Source organism: Dysidea avara, chromosome 11, assembly GCF_963678975.1.
Source record: "Dysidea avara chromosome 11, odDysAvar1.4, whole genome shotgun sequence".
NCBI classification, from domain to species: Eukaryota; Metazoa; Porifera; class Demospongiae; order Dictyoceratida; family Dysideidae; genus Dysidea; species Dysidea avara.
This window is the reverse complement of record NC_089282.1, coordinates 23,636,370-23,656,636: the sequence shown is the minus strand read 5'-3', so window position 1 is coordinate 23,656,636 and position 20,267 is coordinate 23,636,370. Positions and strand designations below refer to the sequence as shown.

The window sequence follows — 20,267 nt, the reverse complement described above, 5'->3', positions numbered from 1 at the left end:
TCGCATAGCTAGCCAGACCTTCTATGCACCAGGCGCTTATTGCTTTTTAGATAAGCACCAGTGTTTATAATCTAAAATCGATATGCACCTAGCGCATAGAAGGTCTGGCTATGTGAGACTATATTTCAATATTAATTTTGGAATGGTGGTTTTAGTATCGCAGGTTCTGTATGTAGGCTCAAGCATAGTACTGTGGCTTTATTTATATCTTGGTATGTATATAGCTAAATATACAAGAACACAATCCTCTTATTATCAAATGATGAAATGAATTTGAATAGTGACAATTTATACAATGTGTTCAATGTCATATATACTGTTGCACTGGAACGTTAAAATACCAAAATAGCACTATTCTTCATATAAATATTGCTCAATTAACAAATACCATATCATCACTGATTGTCGGTTGGTTGGTGAACCACCAGATTGACAGCAGGTCCCTGTAAAGACACAAATAATATAACTAGTGAACCTAAAATTAAAAGGATCTATTACAGGCCTACTAAAATTTCACATGCTCAAAAAGGAGTTTGATCATAAAGATATTTAGGTGAGTGAATTTATCCCCCCCCCCCCCCCCCCAAAAAAAAACAACAACTATGCATCTGTAGCACCATCCCATACACACATTTAGCTTGCTAGGAATACTATGCAAAAAAATGCACATGGTCCTTGCCATTCTTTTAAGTGCATAACTGAACTACTCACTGAGTTACTTATGACTGTCACTGACCCCTACAACTCTTGATCAATGCAGACCACTTATAAAACATAATTTATTAGTAATATTTTGTATAAACTGCTCTACATAAATATTTTAGTCCTGAAACATACAAAATACCTTTAGCTTCTGGGGGGCTGCACCCTTGCTCCATATTATCTACCCTGGTGCACCTCTCTTGATGAGCCCTGGTTAACCTCCCCTGATTTACTGCAATAGAGCAAACACCTGTTAGCAAATACTCTAATAGAACATTCACTTATAGCATCCAAGAATGAAGTACCTTACTATCAATTAGTATGGCACTATATATTTGGGTACAACAACACTTTTTGTGCCACATCCTCAAAATGGTATTGTGCACTATGTACCTGTGCTAGTGTCTCCACCCTAAGCAGCGAGGTTTATCTCTGTCCAAGCAACTCTTTTTACAATATTGAGGAATTAAGAGCTCTCTCTCTCATTCACTCACAAACATGCACACATGCACGCATGCACACACACTACACACACACACTCACATTTTGAATTTGCCCTGGTCCTAGAATTGCATCACGATTAAACAATGGTGGTTCAACTCGTTCAGTTGAATCTTCTTCATCCCTTTGAATCAGGTCTTCACCTACAATACATTGCAACAAACATTTCATTACTAGATGAATAAAAATTGGAAATTTTAAAATGGGAATAGGGATCGCTAAAAAAGCCACGAAACAAGAAGGGATCGCTGGGGTGGTAATGTAAACCACAAATCCCTATTTTGACTCTGTCATAAATATTTAGTTACATCCTCTCCTGAGTCATTTTGAAATGAGTCAAAATAGGGATTTGTGGTTTACATTACCACCCCAGCAATCCCTTCTTGTTTGGTGGCTTTTTAAGCGATCCCTATTCCCATTTTAAAATTTCCGATTTTTATTCATCTAGTTTGTGTACTTTTTATTAACCCAGTAATGGATTTGTTTTACTGATAATGATGATTGTTGTAGATATACGTAGAGCAGTTTACAATTAGTGGCTGTCAAGTTCAGTGTAAGCTTTGTTGTTATCAGACACACTTGACTGCATTATTAGAGTATTTACCTGACTGCTCTTGGCTGTGGACGAGACTATACATTACACACAACAGTGTACAGCTGTTGTCTAACTTGTCTTACTACATGTGTCAGGACTCTAGTCTCTTACTCACATTAGCATCCTAATACAGTGTTCATGAATATACACACACCAAATGGTATGATACTGAGCTATAGCTACCTGTCATAAGACAATTGAAGACATGGAACTCTGACAAGCATATAATTATAAGTTAAAATAGTCAGTGGCTGTGCATTTATTATTTCAGCCAAGACCGTACACAATAGAAGAATCATATACAGATTTTCCATGGGTGCATGGACTACAACATTGGCTCACTGGTGCACAGTAGTATAAATGATAATATAATGCTACGTACAATATAGTTTGTGTAGCTAGAGTTTGTTGTTCATGTGAGTATTGTATTCATTGAGTATACCACAGTGAAGAAATCTATGTTGAAATGTATATGAATGCATGACTTCCCATAAACGTTATGTGTTATTAACACTTTACAGTGACCAGCACTGAAGGTCTGAAGCTAATGTGCATGCACACACATCATTCATAACAACAGTCAGGTACTGTGTATAGCTGCAATGCCTATTGTAAACCATGGGTTGTCAACAGCATGAAGCCATGTTGTTTACACAATGTGGTCAGACAATTATGACACTCACCAATATTTTAATTAACACAAATACTGACTCCACCCAACTTTAGGCTTTACATGGAAAGGAAGTATGGTTTATAGAAACTATATTCATAACAATGAATAATCTCTGGTGTCAGCGCTATCACTTCTTCAGTTATGTCTCTGAGAGAGCGCTTGTATGGTCGCTCGTAGCGAATTGCGACCGTGCGCTTACAGGAAGAAGTAGACTATACTCACCACGCAGAGACGCTATGCGTGATCTTCTAAGTCTAAGAAGTGCTGTTGAGTACTTGGAAGCTCACACAATGGAATCCTGTAATTTTATTATTATACGGCTTCTTTAGTATACAGAGCTGCTGCCAATAGTGTAATGGCGAAGAGAACTTTGAAAATTTTTGAGGTGTAGGGTGGTTGGCGATCTGTGGAATACGGGCTTATTAATAGGTCATGGACACGCGGAAGGACTCAGTAAGCATGGCTATATAGTTTTTAGGACGAAAAAGTGGATAACTTTTGCTGTACATGAGTGAAACAAAATAAAATTATGAATAATAATAATAAGAATAATAATAATAATATGAACAAAACGGCAAATTTCAGTTTTGTTCCAAATACACATACTGTTTTCTTTTCACTTGATACTTACTAGTGGACTAATACTCATTGCAAATAACCACCAGAGGGTGGTTTTGAGTTGAAGGATGCTTTCCAAGGCGGTTTTTAGGCGTACGTTCTATTAGAGTTTTTGCAAAAAACATGGGCGATCCTTATTATGAACCCACTATCGTGGTTCATGATTACAGTAGAAGCAAAATGTCCTGTCTAAGCTAGTCACCTACAGGAGAAATCAAGGTTGTATATTATAGCCTACGTTAAACCTCCACACAGGTCTTGCCAGATAGAAATATAAAGCTTTCCCCAATGGGCTATAGAGTGTTTAATGATTAAAAACTGAATTAGGCTACATCCATTCAAGTTAAAAGTGTGTGTGTGTGTGCGTGTGTGTGTGTGTGTGTGTGTGTGTGTGTGTGTGTGTGTGTGTGTGTGTGTGTGTGTCCCCCACTTGTATGTATCAGTGCTAACACTATGGTTGTACTAGTTTGCTGAGTGGCGTAATGATGCTGGGGAGGCCAGACACATGGTAATGGTTTAAATTAGGAACTTTGCCATACAAATGATACGTTTCTTCTATATCATGATATATGTAATTGTGATGTAAACCTTGGTGATATGTGATATAATGCATGCCCACAGCCGGTCTTTGGCCACCTGTGAGTGTGCACTTGGTTTATTGGAATTGTTTTTGTAAAACCGTATGTGTGTATACCTATGTAGCTATCTATGTTTGTCCGTATGCACCCATGTGAGCAAAACAATTAAAGGAAAAGCATGAATAAAGGCTAAATAAAGCCTGTATTATTCTTCTGCACAGGTAAGCTTTGGCTTGAAGGTGGTTTTATTTCCCAGTTTGAAATAAGGGTGTAGCAATTCTCTACAAACTTAGTATGCAGCCTTCCTCTTGGGATTTTCAGGCGTTTGCCAACTGAAAAACACCGTAGCAGAGTCTGTAGGTTATCAGGAAACATGTACGTCTCTTCTGACTTAAAAAGGGGCACAAATGAATAGCAGTGTCGAGGCTTTGGCAAATTTGCAGAAAAAATGAAGATAGAAAAATTATAAAACAGTTGAGAAGATACTTCTGTGTGTACTATGTTGGCTTGTTTGATAAGTGCTTCTTTAACAATGCATAGCAACTTAATTAGAGAATTACAAAGTATCTCATGAATTATAAAATCTGAAATTACAGTAATTTAATTAACTGAAGGATGAGATGAATATGAATGCATAGTTAGTTCATTGAGCTAGTTAGTTGCATGGCACCTGGTATTAGGAAGTATGTAGCACCATAGATAACATATGACACGTGGATTGGAAATGGCTGTACTATTTACATAGCGACGTCATGGGCCATCCTCGTATCAGTGTGCGTAAACTTTTTGGCCTCTATAGTTGGAAGATTTCACTGTTCTTGTAACCAGCAAATTACTTTTTGTTGGTTAGTTACCACCTACACTAATTGGAGGCTGTACTGGGTAGGGACAATAGTGAGTAGTAAACAACAGCATAAGAAACTTCAAATTTAAAAGTGAAATATAGTGTTTCAAAATGGTTGTACAAATTTCCTGAAGAAACAGGAAGTACAGTGTTGTTTCTTTGCTGCAGTTTACACCACTTGTAGCAGGTAGTGTAGCAGGCTAGCTAGATATTCACTGCTTCGCTGTATATTTCCACTGTTTCGACAAAACTTACAAAAAACAGGTACTACTTTGTGCAATTGTTTAGCTCAAGCTGAGCAGTACTGTAACATAAAATTTATTTCAATGTATCCCAAATTTCTTTGGTTGTACAATTGCGGTGACAAGCATTTGGCTAATAGTACTGCTGCTAAAATATTAGCTGATGTGTACCTGCCATTGTTACCAACCAATGTCCACAGACATGCTGTGTATTCTTGTCCAGTACACAATGCAACACGATAAACAATGTAAAAGGAATGTCCATGCCTTCAAACTAGCCTTCAACCAAGCGAGAGACAGCCAAACAGCCACCCAGTATATTTCAACAAATTTCCGAATGTATTGGCCCACCATAACTAGGATGGGTAAATAATTTAATGGGAATTTCCGATCCATTAGGAATGCATAGATTATCCATGGTAGCACAATTGGTCTATATCACAACAGCACTATATACACCTATAGAGCTTTTTGGTAGATAACACAATGAACAAACTACAAAAAAAATTAACCATTGAGAAGATACCTTATGCATTTATTTGTGGTTTATGGTTCCACGGTAACCATAAGTTAATAAGAAATCAATTTTGTTTATGGAGTTGTTGCAGATTAAAAATCCTTATTTGTATTACATAACCAACAAAGTACAGTAGACCCTCAGTTATCTCACTCTTGTTTATCTGTACCCTCAAAAATGGAAATGACTTATTTTGAGTACAGGTGTATGCTCTATTAGAGTATTTCAACAGAGCTATAAGGGCTTCAGTTATCCGAACAATTCAAACACATTTACTATTACATGAGACACATCGGGGTTGAGATACCTGCTAGATGCCAACAAGACAGCAAAAGCAAAGATCTATAGAATAAAATAAATATATTTACAATAAATTGATAATGTTGTACAGTAGGACCTCCATCATCTGAACATCTGTGTGTCAAAAGTGTTCAGATAAGTGAATGCATTCGGATAAATGAAGTCCATTCATTTATATACAGAGTTCTGTCCAACTACTCTAATAGAATGTATTGTGGGACTCGTTTTTGTAGTGATTAATAAGCTGAGTATATTCGCTAAGATAGACTAGTTGGTTGTTAGTAAAGGATAATGAAGGCACAAATAATTGTTTGGGCGATTGTGGATACGTATTTCTACCCACCGTGTATCTGCCTTTGAACAGAGGCAAAACTACTACTGCTACGCTGAAATAGGTTAGTAACTTACAGTCCTAAGTACATAACTTATATAAACTTACTGTCCCAATAGCAAAGTTAGTTGGGTTAACTTAGTACAAAAATGATAACAATATAAACTCCATCCCACAATCACAAATTTTCTAACATTACGTGTTGAAGCATAGTAACATATTAATGACGTTTAACGTATGGGTAACGTTCTGGCGGCTATTAGCCCACGTTATCAAAACCACAATCGATCTTCAGGTGCTACTGTGTAAAACAAACGGGGTGAGTTCTCGTTAGTTCTTTCACCTATTAGGTGAGTGCGTCCCAAGTGATATATATCACTTATACCATGGCTGCTTGGTATTTGCTGATATTACACAACCGCAGCCATTGGGGTGTGCCCTTGGGCTTTGGGTGTATATATCAGCAAATCCCTTGCAGCCATGTTAAATAAATGCTATGCTACTATTTATCTAGGAAGCCAATTACATTTTGCCAAATTGGAATTCAATGTATTTAGTAATTAATGAATTCTGTAATTCATCAATTATGTTGCTATATACTGCTATGGAAGTGTAAGTGCGTAGATCAACAAACCACAAATTATGCACAGAAGTATCTTCTCAATTGTTTTATAGCCAGCCTATCATGTTTCTTAGTCAAATTCTGACTCTAGAGAAAGCCTAGAGGCTACTCTTCCATTTCCGTTTGCATAAGTATGGGAATACGTCCCTTACTTCAAATAAATTCCTGGTAGTCTATGAAGCTAAATACACCACTTTGGCTGTTTTATGCCCATATAGCCCATTGGAAAGGTCTTCACAACTTATTCAGGAACTTGATCTACCTGTATTCCAAACTGGCAGAAATAAACTGCCTCAAAGCAAATGTTTAGACTGGGCTTTCATCTATCATTTTACTCACATGGATGCAGAAAAGAAACAAATATACAACAAACAAACACACATGTTTTGTTTTTTTTGGAAAACAACACGGTGTGTGCCTGGATTTAAAAAGTGAGTAATCATGTGATGCATTATAATGCACCACAAATAAGTAATATATTATATACATTTCTATAGCATACTATGGTCATAGGAAATGAACTATCCCCCCCGTACCTGGATACCGACTGGATTGATCAGCTGTTCCCAGCAGAACATTATCATCACTGTTGTGACGACCATTAAGCAATGGATGACGTTCATGTAGCTGTTGCTTGTCACGATTCCTTTCTGTTGGTCAAGAAAAAGCTATATGCTAAAGGTGTAAATAACATTTCCTCACTCTTCCATATCCAACAGGCAAAAATTGTAGTAACAGTACTGATGACAATAAAAACAGTCAAAATGATGCCACAAATTATCAGTGTTTTGGTAACAAAGTCACCACTGCTCCCTGTAAATAAATACATTAGTAAACACCACAAGTGTTTATAATACCTAAAAAAAAAACTCATGATAGTGCTGTATAGTAGGGACTACAAAGGTTTGGGCGTGGCCCATGAAAAACATTACCAAAAACCAGCCTCACTTTTCCCTGACAACGATGAAGCAGTATTGGTTAGGTAGAACTAAACCCAAGCAAGCCTTCAGATCGATTCGAAATGCTTTCAACAAGTTGCTACCGAATTAAAAAAAAAACATTAATTGAACAGAATTTTCTACTGACTGAGTAACTAACTGACTGATGCTTTCAACAAGCGTAACTCGATAACGGGGTTACGGGCTTGATTTTTTCACTGTTTGATGTCGCTTCAGCCTTTTGGCATACTGCAGCACATACAATGCATTCTTCATGGACTTACCAGTGTCCTCCTTTGTGTTCCATTCATTTTTGATGACAGTGAAAGGTGTCGATTTGGCGGTAGCGCGTGATGGCTTGGAAATCGTCCGTATTTTTCATAGTGGCTACTTTGATTGCAGAGGTACTTTTTGAACAGTTTTTGATTCATAATGCTGTGTAATGGGTTGAACATAGCTGACAATGGATACTTCACTTTTCAGATGATAATTGATAGCTGGGACGCACAGCGTCATTTCTTTTTTGATGCAGTATGCATGGGTTCACTAGTCATAATAATTTTTATTAAAAAGTTAACAAAGAAGTACACAAAAATTTGGAAGTTTCAACTAGAGTAGGGACCATGGCACATTGATAAAAAGTACTGAAACAAGTTGGAGTAGTCCATGATAGTAAAACAATAAGAAGTGTTATATCCCTATTGTGCTATAATGCACAGTAGGGATATAACACTTCTTATTGTTTTACTGTGATTTAATATCATGGACTACTCCAACTTGTTTCAGTACTTTTTATCAATGTGCTATGGTCCCTACTCTAGTTGAAACTTCCAAATTTTTGTGTACTGCCACACTGCCATAACATTATGGACACTTTCTTTGTCAGTGACAGCTGTCCCTCACAATTTTTTTGTTTGCCAACAAAGGTTATGCAATTGAGCATGTAAATACATTGAGATTATTTGAATCTCTTAAACGTATGACCCTGCAGTCCATTCTAATAACCATCATCAATATTGCTGGTCACAGCTACTGTGAAGTTTAATTTCATTCTGATGTGCATCATATGAAGCTGTCAGCAACAAAGCCAATTGTGATAGACAACTGAAACTTGCATTTAGATGTGCACACACCAAGGAATCTGCTACAAAGAAAGAAATTGACTTACAGGTTTATATTCTCTTTCGAGTATATAAGTTCTTCATGGTTACATGCAACCCACAATCATATTTAACAAGTACGGTTTGCAGTCTAACAATAGACCATGGTTACCATAATATATATAAAAGTGGTATGGGGACAAGTGAATTTGAAAGTAAAATGTAGTAAATGGTCCCATGCCTGTCCACTCATGTGCTATGCATTTGTTCATATCAGACAAACAATAGCTCCTATATGTAAACACATACTTTCTTCTTCTTCTCCAATACGTAGATGGATGTGCCTGGTACCAGATAGTACAGGTTGGCGTGATGTCACCATTGATTTATTGAGAAGGCAGTAACAAGAGTAGATACCCTCATCTTTATCAGCAACAATGTCAATCGTCAACATCGATGAAACAGTATTGGTTTCTGGCGATGAGAAATTCTTTATAGCATAGTGCACTGAATTATATAATGGAAAATCATCTTTCTTCCAGACAACACTTGCAATTCCTTGCCTTGTAGGGGCAGTAAAGTGACAATCCAGTTGTATAGAACTATTGGCTGCAGCCCATACATTGTCTTGGCTATAACCTTTGATTCTTGGACTACTGAACACAGCTACATTATAAAAGACAACAATTATTGTTTTGCAAATATAAAATGTTTCACAAACACAGATTACTAGAATCCAGGCAGCTATATATCGATGACTGGGAGGTATTTGTATTTATTATTAAGAAAGACACACGATGGCGTAGCCAGGCCTTCAGGGATGGGTGGGCACACTTACACACACATTTCACCCCATGCAACTAGCACAAAATGTGAGTCCATCTTTAGTGGACTCTACATACATTTGATTTAACAACTGTTTCAAAAGTGCATAAATGTATCTAGCTAGCTAATAATATGCTACACTGCTGTTCCTGCAGCTTATTTCATTAGTCTAATGCTACTGCATGAATGACGTAGAAGCTAGAAATGAAAACTAACCTTGTCTTGTTTTCTTTTAACTCATCTGCACTTGTACACAACTCTTTATACAGCCTGACTCTTGAGATAATCATATGGCTTAATTCTTAATTCAGCCACCTGTTGCAATCATTTCCAACTGACTTGCATAACTGCAAAGAATTTTGTCTATCACTTAGATCTCTGAACCAAAGAATCCGTGCTGTTACTCACAACTCAGTACAGACTGGATTCCCTCCTTCCTCGTGTTCCTCTCATCCCTGCCTAAAAGTTTGGGTTACGTGATAAAACTATTGAACTTATCTCAATATTAGCTGCTGATTTACAAACAAAAATGTCATGCTGCTAAGGTATGCACTACTTGTCTCTTGTTCATGATATGATATAGCAAGCAGGCACTGCGGTCTCGCCCAGGCCCACCCTTGGCTACGCCATTGAACACACATACAAATCAAATCTACACTGGCCTGTTAATGAAGATCAGTAAAACAAAGACCTAGGATATTGCTAATGTATGGATGTATTTCTTGATGTGCGTACCATAGTAAAATGTAAAGGTTATATATTTTTTATAATTCTATTGTTCTGTGTCTAGTGCAGCACATGTTGCTGTCAGACCTTCAGTGCTGGTCACTGTAAAGTGCTATATTGTTTGCTTAGTGTACGAATAGAGGACAAGCAGAAACAACATTTACACAATTAGCTTGTCCACTTTGAAGTGTGTACCTGATAGTTCATGATGTTTGGCATACAAAATTTTGTACATGACCGTCCTTTTGCCGCTTTATAAACTTGCTCGCTCACTCCAGCTTTATATAAGCGGCACAGGTAATGTTTTTGTGTATTTGCACAATTTTAAACAGATATTTTCTACTTATTGTGCATGCACACTTAAAATAACTCACTCATTGTCATAAAACTTGATGAGTCATGATCATCTATTTTAGCAACACAAACAAAGTTCATATCATCCATTCGTGTAGAAACTTTCAAAATAAGTAGTTGGTTAGTGAAGTTACAACAAGACCCATCTTTACTTAAACAAGTCTGGTAAACAGCAATACGATAAGGGCCAGTAGAATTGTCCATGATATATGTGGGCTTTGTGTGTCTATCATTAGGGACAATCTCCCAATAAGATGACAATGATTCTCCTAACACCTCTAGGTTTCCTATAAACTGACATGGAAGTACAATAAACTCTCCTTCAACAGTCATGATACTCTGTGGTGGCACAGCCACACGACCTGGTTCCTTACACACAACGGGAGCTGGAGGATCATAATGTGAAATGATTTCATAACAAATCAAGTCTCATACCTTTCCTCACATCAATGTACACAGATACAGAGGAGGTTCCACACTGATTACTAACAATGTTGGTATAGTTGCCAGTGTCATCCTCAAATGACAACTCATATAGTGATAGTCTACTGTATAGTACTCCATCAGTAGTGTAGTTATCCACCACAGCAGTTGAGGGTAAAGGTCGGTGAAATCCTACCCACTTTATGTCACCACTGGACAATGGAAGATCACTGAATATCTTAGTGATTAAGGTTAAATTTTCTCCTGCATATTTCAAAATGGAAGGCTTGAAGTTGTATCTTTCAATGTGAGGTGGACCTCCTGTAACAATATATACGTTGGACTAGGATATTAATTTAAAAAATAGAGGCATGTATTATGAGCCACATGTTGGCAGCAGTTCACTTTTTTACACAGACATTTATAAGTTAATGCATTAGTATGGTAGAGTACATGAAAAACTTTGCGACATGCTCAACAGGGGCATACGCAGGAATTTTGAAAAGGAGTTTCCAGTACAGTTTAAGTGACTGCTACTGCACATTAGAGTATTTTACATTGCCTGACTGCTTTATTAGAGTATCTCAATTGTTTCACCAAAATTGTTGGTCAGAACAATGCTACAAGTTTTGCTTTCATGTGAGAAAGTATTACTTGTTTAAAATGTGTTCTGCTTCATGATAGATTACAGATTCTAGAAACTAAAATTCCAGTTTCTCAGTGTTTCAGTAGTATGTGTAAACTCTAAAGGGGAACCCCCTGGAAATCTCCCTGTGTACGTCCCTGCTCAAAATTTTTCATGAACACACAAGGTTTACTTGTCATGAAATAGCTGGTGATTTGTACTGAACTTACAAACTGTTCATGAAGTAAACTATCGCGTGCCCACCCTAAGTTCATGACTGTTGTGAGAATGAATCCATTGCATGCCTAGGTATGTGAGCTTATAAGCGCTGAAGGCGCAAGCACCTTGCCTAAGCTCCTGATGATGGTATACAGCATAGCTTGATGGGAAATCCCTGCATTGGCATGTTATAACAATCATTTTGGTCAATGCCAAAGTAGGGATTTTCCCACCGAACTATGCTGTAATATCATTGTTCACCTCTTGTTTCACTACTTTTTATCACTTGGATCCCTACTTCATATTTAAATATACTACTGTATACATACAAATTTCGAGGTATGTAATTTTCATGTATTTTGCGGTCGCTCAGCTTTCTGCAAAATTTTCATCCTCGAAAATTGATGATTTCTAATAGGTAACGTCAGTGAACAATGACTGATCCTCAAAAATGAGACCACAAAAATCCTGAAATTTGTCGATCCGCAAAAATTACATACGTACCTGAAAAACTAGCTTAGTAGTTGTCTAAAGGTCTTCTTTGCCGATGATTATTTTTCTAAGTCAAATGTTAAGAAGGTTTTTGTGCATCAAGTTTCAATTGGCATTGATTAGTCACTCCAGTGATTTTTATAAAGGAACACTCCTTTAAGCGGCTGGAAGGTTTATTCATTTGAATGTAAGCATGAAGGAGCACAACAAGTTTGCAGCAATATTCCACAAGGGCCAAGGAAGTGGACTGAAGTCACCAGATGACCTTCGCGTGATCGAATGCGTGGGTGGCCGGGGATGAGACTAGTTCTTAATCACACAAGAATATATATATTCTAATATTTTAGTGTAAATACTCTGCAAATAATACTGTTTTGAAGTAAATAGTAATTTCTAATTCTGTCCAAATATTGTAATTGATACACACGGTCTGCATGTGAAGTGTTTCTTTAGCTACAATAGCTAAAATTGTATACTCTTTCCAAACTTAGTACTGCAAAATTACTTAAAACCATTTTTGACATACACTCACAATTACAATTTTAATGAACTTTGGGTTATTTTAGCTGTTCATGTGAATAGTAGCTACAGTGGAACCTCCCTTATCCAGGCACCTCCATTGTCTGGACAACCCAAATTGATCATGTGGGTTGTTTATTGGACATAGTGAAGTTTGGTTTAGATGAAAGCACAAGGAGGGAGCCTAAAGGTCGCTGTTTACCTGTTTGGTGGCTTGTTTATTCTACTAATAATAACTACCACTTGGTTGCTAGGTGATAATGGATTTTTAAAGTCCAGTGGAGTGACCATCTAAAGTGCATACTGTATAGTAAAAAACTTTGGCGGGAAAAATCCTTGGTGAATTTGACGAATAGCGTTCAATTTGTCAAAGTTTTTTTTTTCGCCAATTATTTTAGATGTTCACACGAGTACATTGCGTAACTAGAACTTGAGATGAAGGTCAGCTCGTACCACTACTGCACTACGCAATAAAGATCGAGCTGACTTTGGAGATCTTTGAAATGTGTCCCACAGTTGTAAGCCCTAAGCACTCCTTGGGATAGCATTTACAACCAGCTTGGCATTCGCATGTCAGCTACGTATAGTTCATCGTCTCGCAATGGATTTGGCTAAATACTTTGATATACGTGATAACCTCTGCTACTGAAAAAGTAAAATACATGCAGTCGCTCTCGGCATTGCAGGAGATAGCGAAGCACGCCTGTGCTAACACGTCATTAGATCAGTAGCTACAAAAGTACTGCTACAAAAACAATGCTAGCTACCTATGCACTACTTAACTGATGAGTTGACAACTTGTCATTATCCTTACGTACCGTACAGTAAAAACTTTGGTGGTAAAAACTTTGGCGAATGTTATTTCAATCGCCAAAGTTATTTTCCGCCAATTTTTTTCAAAAGAGGGGTTTCATCACACTTTTTTACCGCCAAAATTATTTACTATACGGTACTAACTAATAGCAATAACAACATTACTTGTATTTAAGTTAGTCACTCTAGCACAATTCGCCTCTCGTGGTGGGGTTTACCTATAACATAACTGAGTATATCATGATTGGACATTATGTCTGACCAAAGTGTCACATGCTTGGACAAACACCAAGGATGTCCGACCATTACTTCATGCACTGCTTATCAATGATGTCATGAAGTACACCTTAGCTATGTTTGGGACCTACGTACTTAACTATAATAAAGTGGCTCTGACTTATGATGTTATAGCAATTGTATTTGAGCAAAACATGATGCCTAGAATTTGTAGCCATAGTTCAAAATCCTTGTTACAGTCACACAAAGTATGAATAATGTAATAACCCTTGCTTAGCTTATTAGCCACACAATACAAAGAGGTGACTGAATGAAGAACTGATGACACAATGTACAATTCATACTTCGTATTGATAGAGAGGTGTTAGGGTTGAATGAATTAAACTGATATGCACACATGTATGACAATGAGTGACCAACCTTCTCTGAGGTACTACCCCTAAACTGTACTGAGGATGTCACCAGACCCTTCTTTTAAGGCAGTGCAGGATTAGACACTAGTACAACTCTTAGTCATTATGCACTGTAATTATGTGGTCTGTGGAATCCTCAGTAGATGATCAATTACATTTACTACAAACATCCCCATTTTATGAAAACATGGTTTCTAAACTATGAAGACGTGGCACACTACACCCATGAATACCAGGTATTGTGCAAATATGTGACGAGCTGAGAAAAAACCCTTCATTCCTCTTCTTCTCTGTTATCTAAGAAAAATTTGAAATGGAATATTTGTAAGAGTACTTCCATTAGCTTTCCTCTATGATATCATAAGCAAGATGGACTACCAGGACATTTGGTGAGATAAATATATATTTTTTAAAAGAAGTTAATGTCCCAAAGGTCACAGAGATAGTGGTTTTCATATCAGGGTAACAGGTGGCCATGGTTACAGAACAAGGTCATATATATTGTAAAAGTTCATTGCTACATGTAGTTTTCTTCATACACTTCATCCAATAACTTTTAAGTGGTAAAGTCAAAGGGTTAGGTCAACTCTATGTGTAAGAACTTTACCTTGTAAATTTTAAATGGTCAAAAGTTGGTAGCACTAACATGATGGTAAAGCAGAAGTCAAAATGTCGGTGCCCATTCATGGCAATTTGTTTTTTCTAGTACTTTTTTGTGTCATGATTTTAAATTGCAATGACTTTGTGTACTATGTATATGTGGGGTTTGGGAAGTAGCATCTAATGGGCACCGATATTTTGATTCCCAATGCTTCTGTTTTACCATCATGTTAGTGCTGCTACATAGCTACCAACTTTTCACCACTTAAAACTTACAAGGTAAAGTTCTTACACAGAGAGTATATCTAATCCTGAAGTAAGAGATGTGGTGAAGAAGTAACCATTTAAACTGAACCTGACCCTAACCTTAACAATGATGCCTTCCACTGAAAGTAAGTTTACATTATATGGTGAGTTTGAGGCAAATGAGGGTTAGAAAATGCAAAATGCCTGCCCCGACAAAGCTGGGCCAACCCTAGCACTCACCATCAACTTACCTTCATACACCTAGTGTATTTGATAGTAACCGAGTTACTAGCAAAATAAATTTCAGACTGGTAGCTGGTGACCTGCTAAATATCCACTTCGTACAAGAGAAACTATCACTGATAATGAAAAAATGATGATATATACATTAATTAAAAGTGTGGTAGATTTGTTGTGAATCTGGATGGCAAGGTGTTATAATAAGTGATGGAGAGATGGTTGCCTGAGGAGATACACTAGTGTGCATTCCTGGTAAGTCAGCATAAAACATGATTGGTTTGTAACTAAGCCAAAAGATGAGAGAGTAGAAGCTATACAATACAGAACTTGAGATCATGTCTATAAGTAAATCATACAAAGAGGACGAGCCCTTGGAAAAGACGATAACTGCGAATGAGCATTGGAAAAAAGCTGAAGCTGGTGTCTGTAAATTAGCACCCCCCAGATGAAGCAGCGGACCTAATTGCTAGAGCTGAGGATCTCTGGATGTGCTGATACAGGGTATAGGCTTATAGATAGCTTGTCTTTCTAGAGCGTGTCCCTGTGTAATGTTTGCTTCTGTTTCACATACAGTTATATTGTTGGTCAAGATATCAACAGAAAATTTTTTTTAAATAAACGATGCGGAATACTCTAAGGTATGTAATAGTCTTATTCTAGGTAATGGTAAAGTATTATGAAGAATATTTTCAGGTTGTTTTTACTGCCCCCTAAAACCTGAGATACATAAGTCGCAGGGTAGGAATCATCGCCTTACTGATGAATAATATTGCTGGAGCTATAGCTCTTGCTGTACTAAGAGCTAACATGCTAAAACTAAAGGAAATGTTTGTTACCACCATAGGCCATAATACACTTTTGACATACAAAAACTTGGAAAGATTATAGAGACCATGCCTATAAAGTTGTTTCAGCATGTGATCCAGGTTACATAGTCCTTGTAAAAACCCATGCATCAGCCATTTTGGTGCACATACGTAATGCAAGCCCGAGTGAATCAATAGAAGCAGTACATTTGAAAGACGTGTAGAAGCATCGAGCGAGAAGCATGACACCTAAGTACGCTGAAGGCTTGGAGAAGAATCTATAGGGAGAATCTTGGTGATAAACTGACCTGTTTTTCCCAGCCTAGTGAAGCAGAGCCTTTTGACCGGACTCGTGGAGTTCTGCAAGTGAAAGTGGGTGAAAAATTAAGTTCTTGTGTTATATCTTCTTCTTCAGACTAGTTTTTACTATGGCATGGCAGTTTAAATCCAGGAAAGGCTTAGAGACATACAATTAATTCGTGTTAGAGATGAAATGGAAGTAGAAATTCACTGCAAATCTCAAGAGTTATCAAAATGTTATGCTACGATCAGTGAGTCTTTTAAAAGCCTAGTAGCTTTCAGTGCCACCATTCAATGAGGAAACATTAGACAGTATGAAAAGGTTTCATTTTACACTTGGCGCTTCCAAATTTCAACTACTGAAGGCAATATTTGACCATGTTGTGAACACTTTGCCAGTGGACAGGCTCTAAATCTGTAGCCTTTTTCTTTATTTCAACAGTATATGTGAACAATACTGAAGCTGAGATTTAATCGAGATTTAATCAAGATTTGGTATACAAATTTAATGTTTCTAAAGCTACAGTGTGAAAGATATTGCCAAAGTGGTTAACTCAGATGGATCTCAGACCTCAAAACCTGATAAACTGGTCAGAATGACGCAGTTTAAGAAAAGCAATGCCACAATGTCAGGAATCAGGAATCATTATTGTTTGTTTTGAAGATTTTATTGAATGCCTGTCTAACCTGCAATCATGAGCATCTATAATAGTATGTGGTCTAACTATAAATATACAAATGCTACAAAAATACTGATTGGCACAAGGGACTGTCCCTTTTATTATAGAAGCTTGGATGGTCTTGAAAGTATGGTCTGGAGCACATTGAATCCTATGGACATGGGAGCATGTAACTCTGTAAACAACGAAATTCAAACATGGCTACCATGTATTGTAACTTTTAAAATTTCCTAATTGGGATATTATGTGGAGGCGCATGCTTGAGTACGTCATGTTTCCGCTGCGACGAAGTGAAGCTATGGAAACAAAGTTCAATGGCACAACGGAGGAATAGTAGCACAGGATTAGCAGGACAGTCTTTCTACGGTCGCTAATCACACGAAATTACTCTGCTTGACTATTCCAAGCACTACCTTTGAATCACAATCTTCCTATTGAAGCAGCTTTGCTTCATTCACACAAGACGATGATGGAGTAACAACAGCCCATTCAGTGCATTCCTGTTGCAAATAAGAATGATGTAACCAATTATATACAGAGTAACACTGGATGCCATGTTTGAATTTCGCCCATAGTATTGGTAGTGTACAGAGTTACATGTTCCCTTGTCCATGAACTCCTGGTGTGGTATATACTAAAGACCCTGCTCCCTGGAAATGCTGTAATAGCTGACTGTGGCTTCGACATTGATTCTGTTGCTTTAATTAACATTCCAGGACTCAGCTATCTGCCACAGAAGTGGAAGAAACCACATCAATAGCCAAATAAGTGAGAATTCACACTGATCCTGTTATAGGACTGAAAGTACCCCATACTTTGGAACACCATATCCATTCACTATCCTGGTGAAGATGTTCCAGCATTGTACATGTATGCCTTGCTTTGTGCCTGTTGTACAAGTGTACAAACAATTTCATATTAATTTGTTGTGGGTGATTAAATGAACAACAATGATAATGCAACAATTAAACAATAAAGAAATAATCAAGTGATGCTTTTCCCTTGTACTAAGGAATACTGCTATATACTAAGTTATCTGCAGTTCAGTCAGTACCATTTAGACTTTCCATTGGGATGGATCTTTAGTTCAAACATTTGATATGGATCTATAGTTTGAAGTATCGTATGCTATCACACTGTAGTTCCTGCCTTAATCAGCAATGCAACGTGGGCACCAGTTTCACCCTGGCCTGCTTGCAAAGCCAATGGATGCTTGTTTCAGTCATCGCTGGGAATGACAAACCTACGTATGCGGACACAATTGCATATATCTAAGTCATCTTGTGCTTAAACTTTTGATCCAACCACACTAATTGGCTCTGTGCCTCTAGGCCTTTCCTGGCTTCAAGCTGTGCCATAGTATTAAGTTAGTGTTAAGAACAAGATAAGACACAAGAACATAGTGTTTCACCCACTTTCAGTGGCGAGTGGAACTCCCAAGTTATGTGAGTTGAAAGGCTTCCCTTCGCTAGGCTGGACAAAACGGGTCAGTTTATCAGCGAGATTCTCTCTATAGATCCTTCTCCAAGCCTTCAACATACTTAGATGCCATGCTTCCACACGTCTTTTCAAATGTACTGATTCTATTGATTTGTTTGTGCTTGTATTATGTATCTGCACCAAAATGGTGGATGTGTGGGTTTTTACAAGATTTACATAACCTGGATCACGTGCTGAAACAACTCTATAAAAGGCAACCCGTATTATCTGAATGACTCAACTTTCTACATGAAGTAATTGTGTACATAAAGTAATTGTGTTTTGACTGAAATAACAAACTGCTATAACTTTACCTCTCTGGGAACTGCTGAAATACTGGGGCAGCTAGGGTAATACCCAGGTGGTACTCCTAAAAGTCCCAGCCACTTCTTAAGGTAGCAGGAGGCCATAACTATTATACTCTAATGCCTTTTACTTTCTACATATGGTTTGCCCTTATACTCAGCCTTGTATTAAGCGATCACTCACCGTTATCACATACAGGCGCAAGGTCCTCACCGAAATCTACTTCTGTTTGTGACGATGATGATGACACCGCTGCTAGAACCACACACAAGTGAATCACTGACATTTGCAACTTTACCGGAATACCTGAGACAAAACTGACTGAAAGCAAAATCGCCGTCAGCACCACTGACACCTTTACGTTAAATTCCATTTAGCGCGCTTTGTTCTAGAGTCATTAGACAAGACACTCCCTCGTGCCAGCGCCGATCTAATTGGTAAGAGAATTGTCATTTCCTGTAGGGTTACGTTTAGGTACTTTTTTAGGTATTTTCCCATAGCTAGTTCTTTATATAAATTTAATTTGTTGTCATTGTTGTCACATTTCAGTATCCAGACAAGTGATAATCTGTTACTCAAGTAGGTTGCTTAGCTCTCCACTGAGAGACATAAGGTTCTTCTGAGGTCATTAAATAGCTTGTTAGATAAATAAATTGCCACTCATATTTACATTCCATTGTGTTCTGTGTTCTGCTTTTAGTTCTGTTTGATGTAGGCATATTTGCATGCGGGAAGGCAGGCGGTTATTTCCATTATTTCATTATAAGATTGGCAGCCACTGTTTGCCTGATACAAGCATAAAAAAACATGCTTAAGGTTGCTCCTTTCTTTATAAGTGCAAAAATAACACGAACGTGAGGTTTGTGCTGACTTGATAGCACTATTGATACGTGAACTAAGATGGCTTTTACTGAGCCTGTCAGTATGTAAGAATAACTGGAAAATAATGGAAGAATACAGAATAATGGAATATTTAGAGCAAACCAGATGCGGGGTGGTGGACGGGAAACAGAGAATTTATTTGGAGTGGCCTAATGTATGTACATACATGTATACACACATGGGAAAGTTTTTGGAAGATGTGTCCTTCCTGTGTTATGTGTGCTGAGTAGAATCAGCAATCAAGACTGGAACATGTACATGTAGACATAAATAAGTGACCCGACCAATTTTAAAATATCAACAGAGGGTTTATTTGATGGAATGCTTGGGGAAGGCTGAATATCTGCTGTAGCAAATAGCGATATTAACTCACCTGTTATAAAGTGATGAAGAATGTTTGTTTTTAAACATCTGTTCTTGTAATAATTATAAGTAAAATTTTGGCGATTTCATGCTTACTTGCCAAATTCACCAAAATTTTCCTCCTACCTGCTATACAGTAAGCGAGTATAAAGTATAGT

General features: G+C 37.5%; 1 protein-coding gene across 3 annotated transcripts; it reads right to left on the bottom strand.

Moving 5' to 3' along the window:
- Nucleotides 1-247: 247 nt before the first annotated feature.
- LOC136239526 (uncharacterized) lies at nt 248-19,294 on the bottom strand. 3 transcript variants are annotated; one of them, XR_010693507.1, is made up of 10 exons: nt 19,171-19,292; nt 19,048-19,119; nt 10,902-11,210; nt 10,487-10,852; nt 8,871-9,227; nt 7,226-7,336; nt 7,060-7,173; nt 1,246-1,346; nt 845-934; nt 248-443 (listed from the first exon to the last, which is right to left on the bottom strand). XR_010693507.1 is itself a non-coding variant. In XM_066030269.1 (9 exons), exons 1-9 carry the CDS (start codon nt 19,235-19,237, stop codon nt 396-398), a joined length of 1,545 nt encoding a protein of 514 aa, XP_065886341.1. In that variant the 5' UTR covers nt 19,238-19,291; the 3' UTR covers nt 248-395. The 3 variants fall into 3 exon arrangements, 2 of the variants coding, with proteins under 2 accessions (XP_065886341.1, XP_065886342.1); XM_066030269.1 differs by lacking the exon at nt 845-934 and having other exon boundaries at nt 19,171-19,291; XM_066030270.1 differs by lacking the exons at nt 845-934; nt 7,060-7,173; nt 7,226-7,336 and having other exon boundaries at nt 19,171-19,294.
- Between the last annotated feature and the right edge of the window lie 973 nt (nt 19,295-20,267).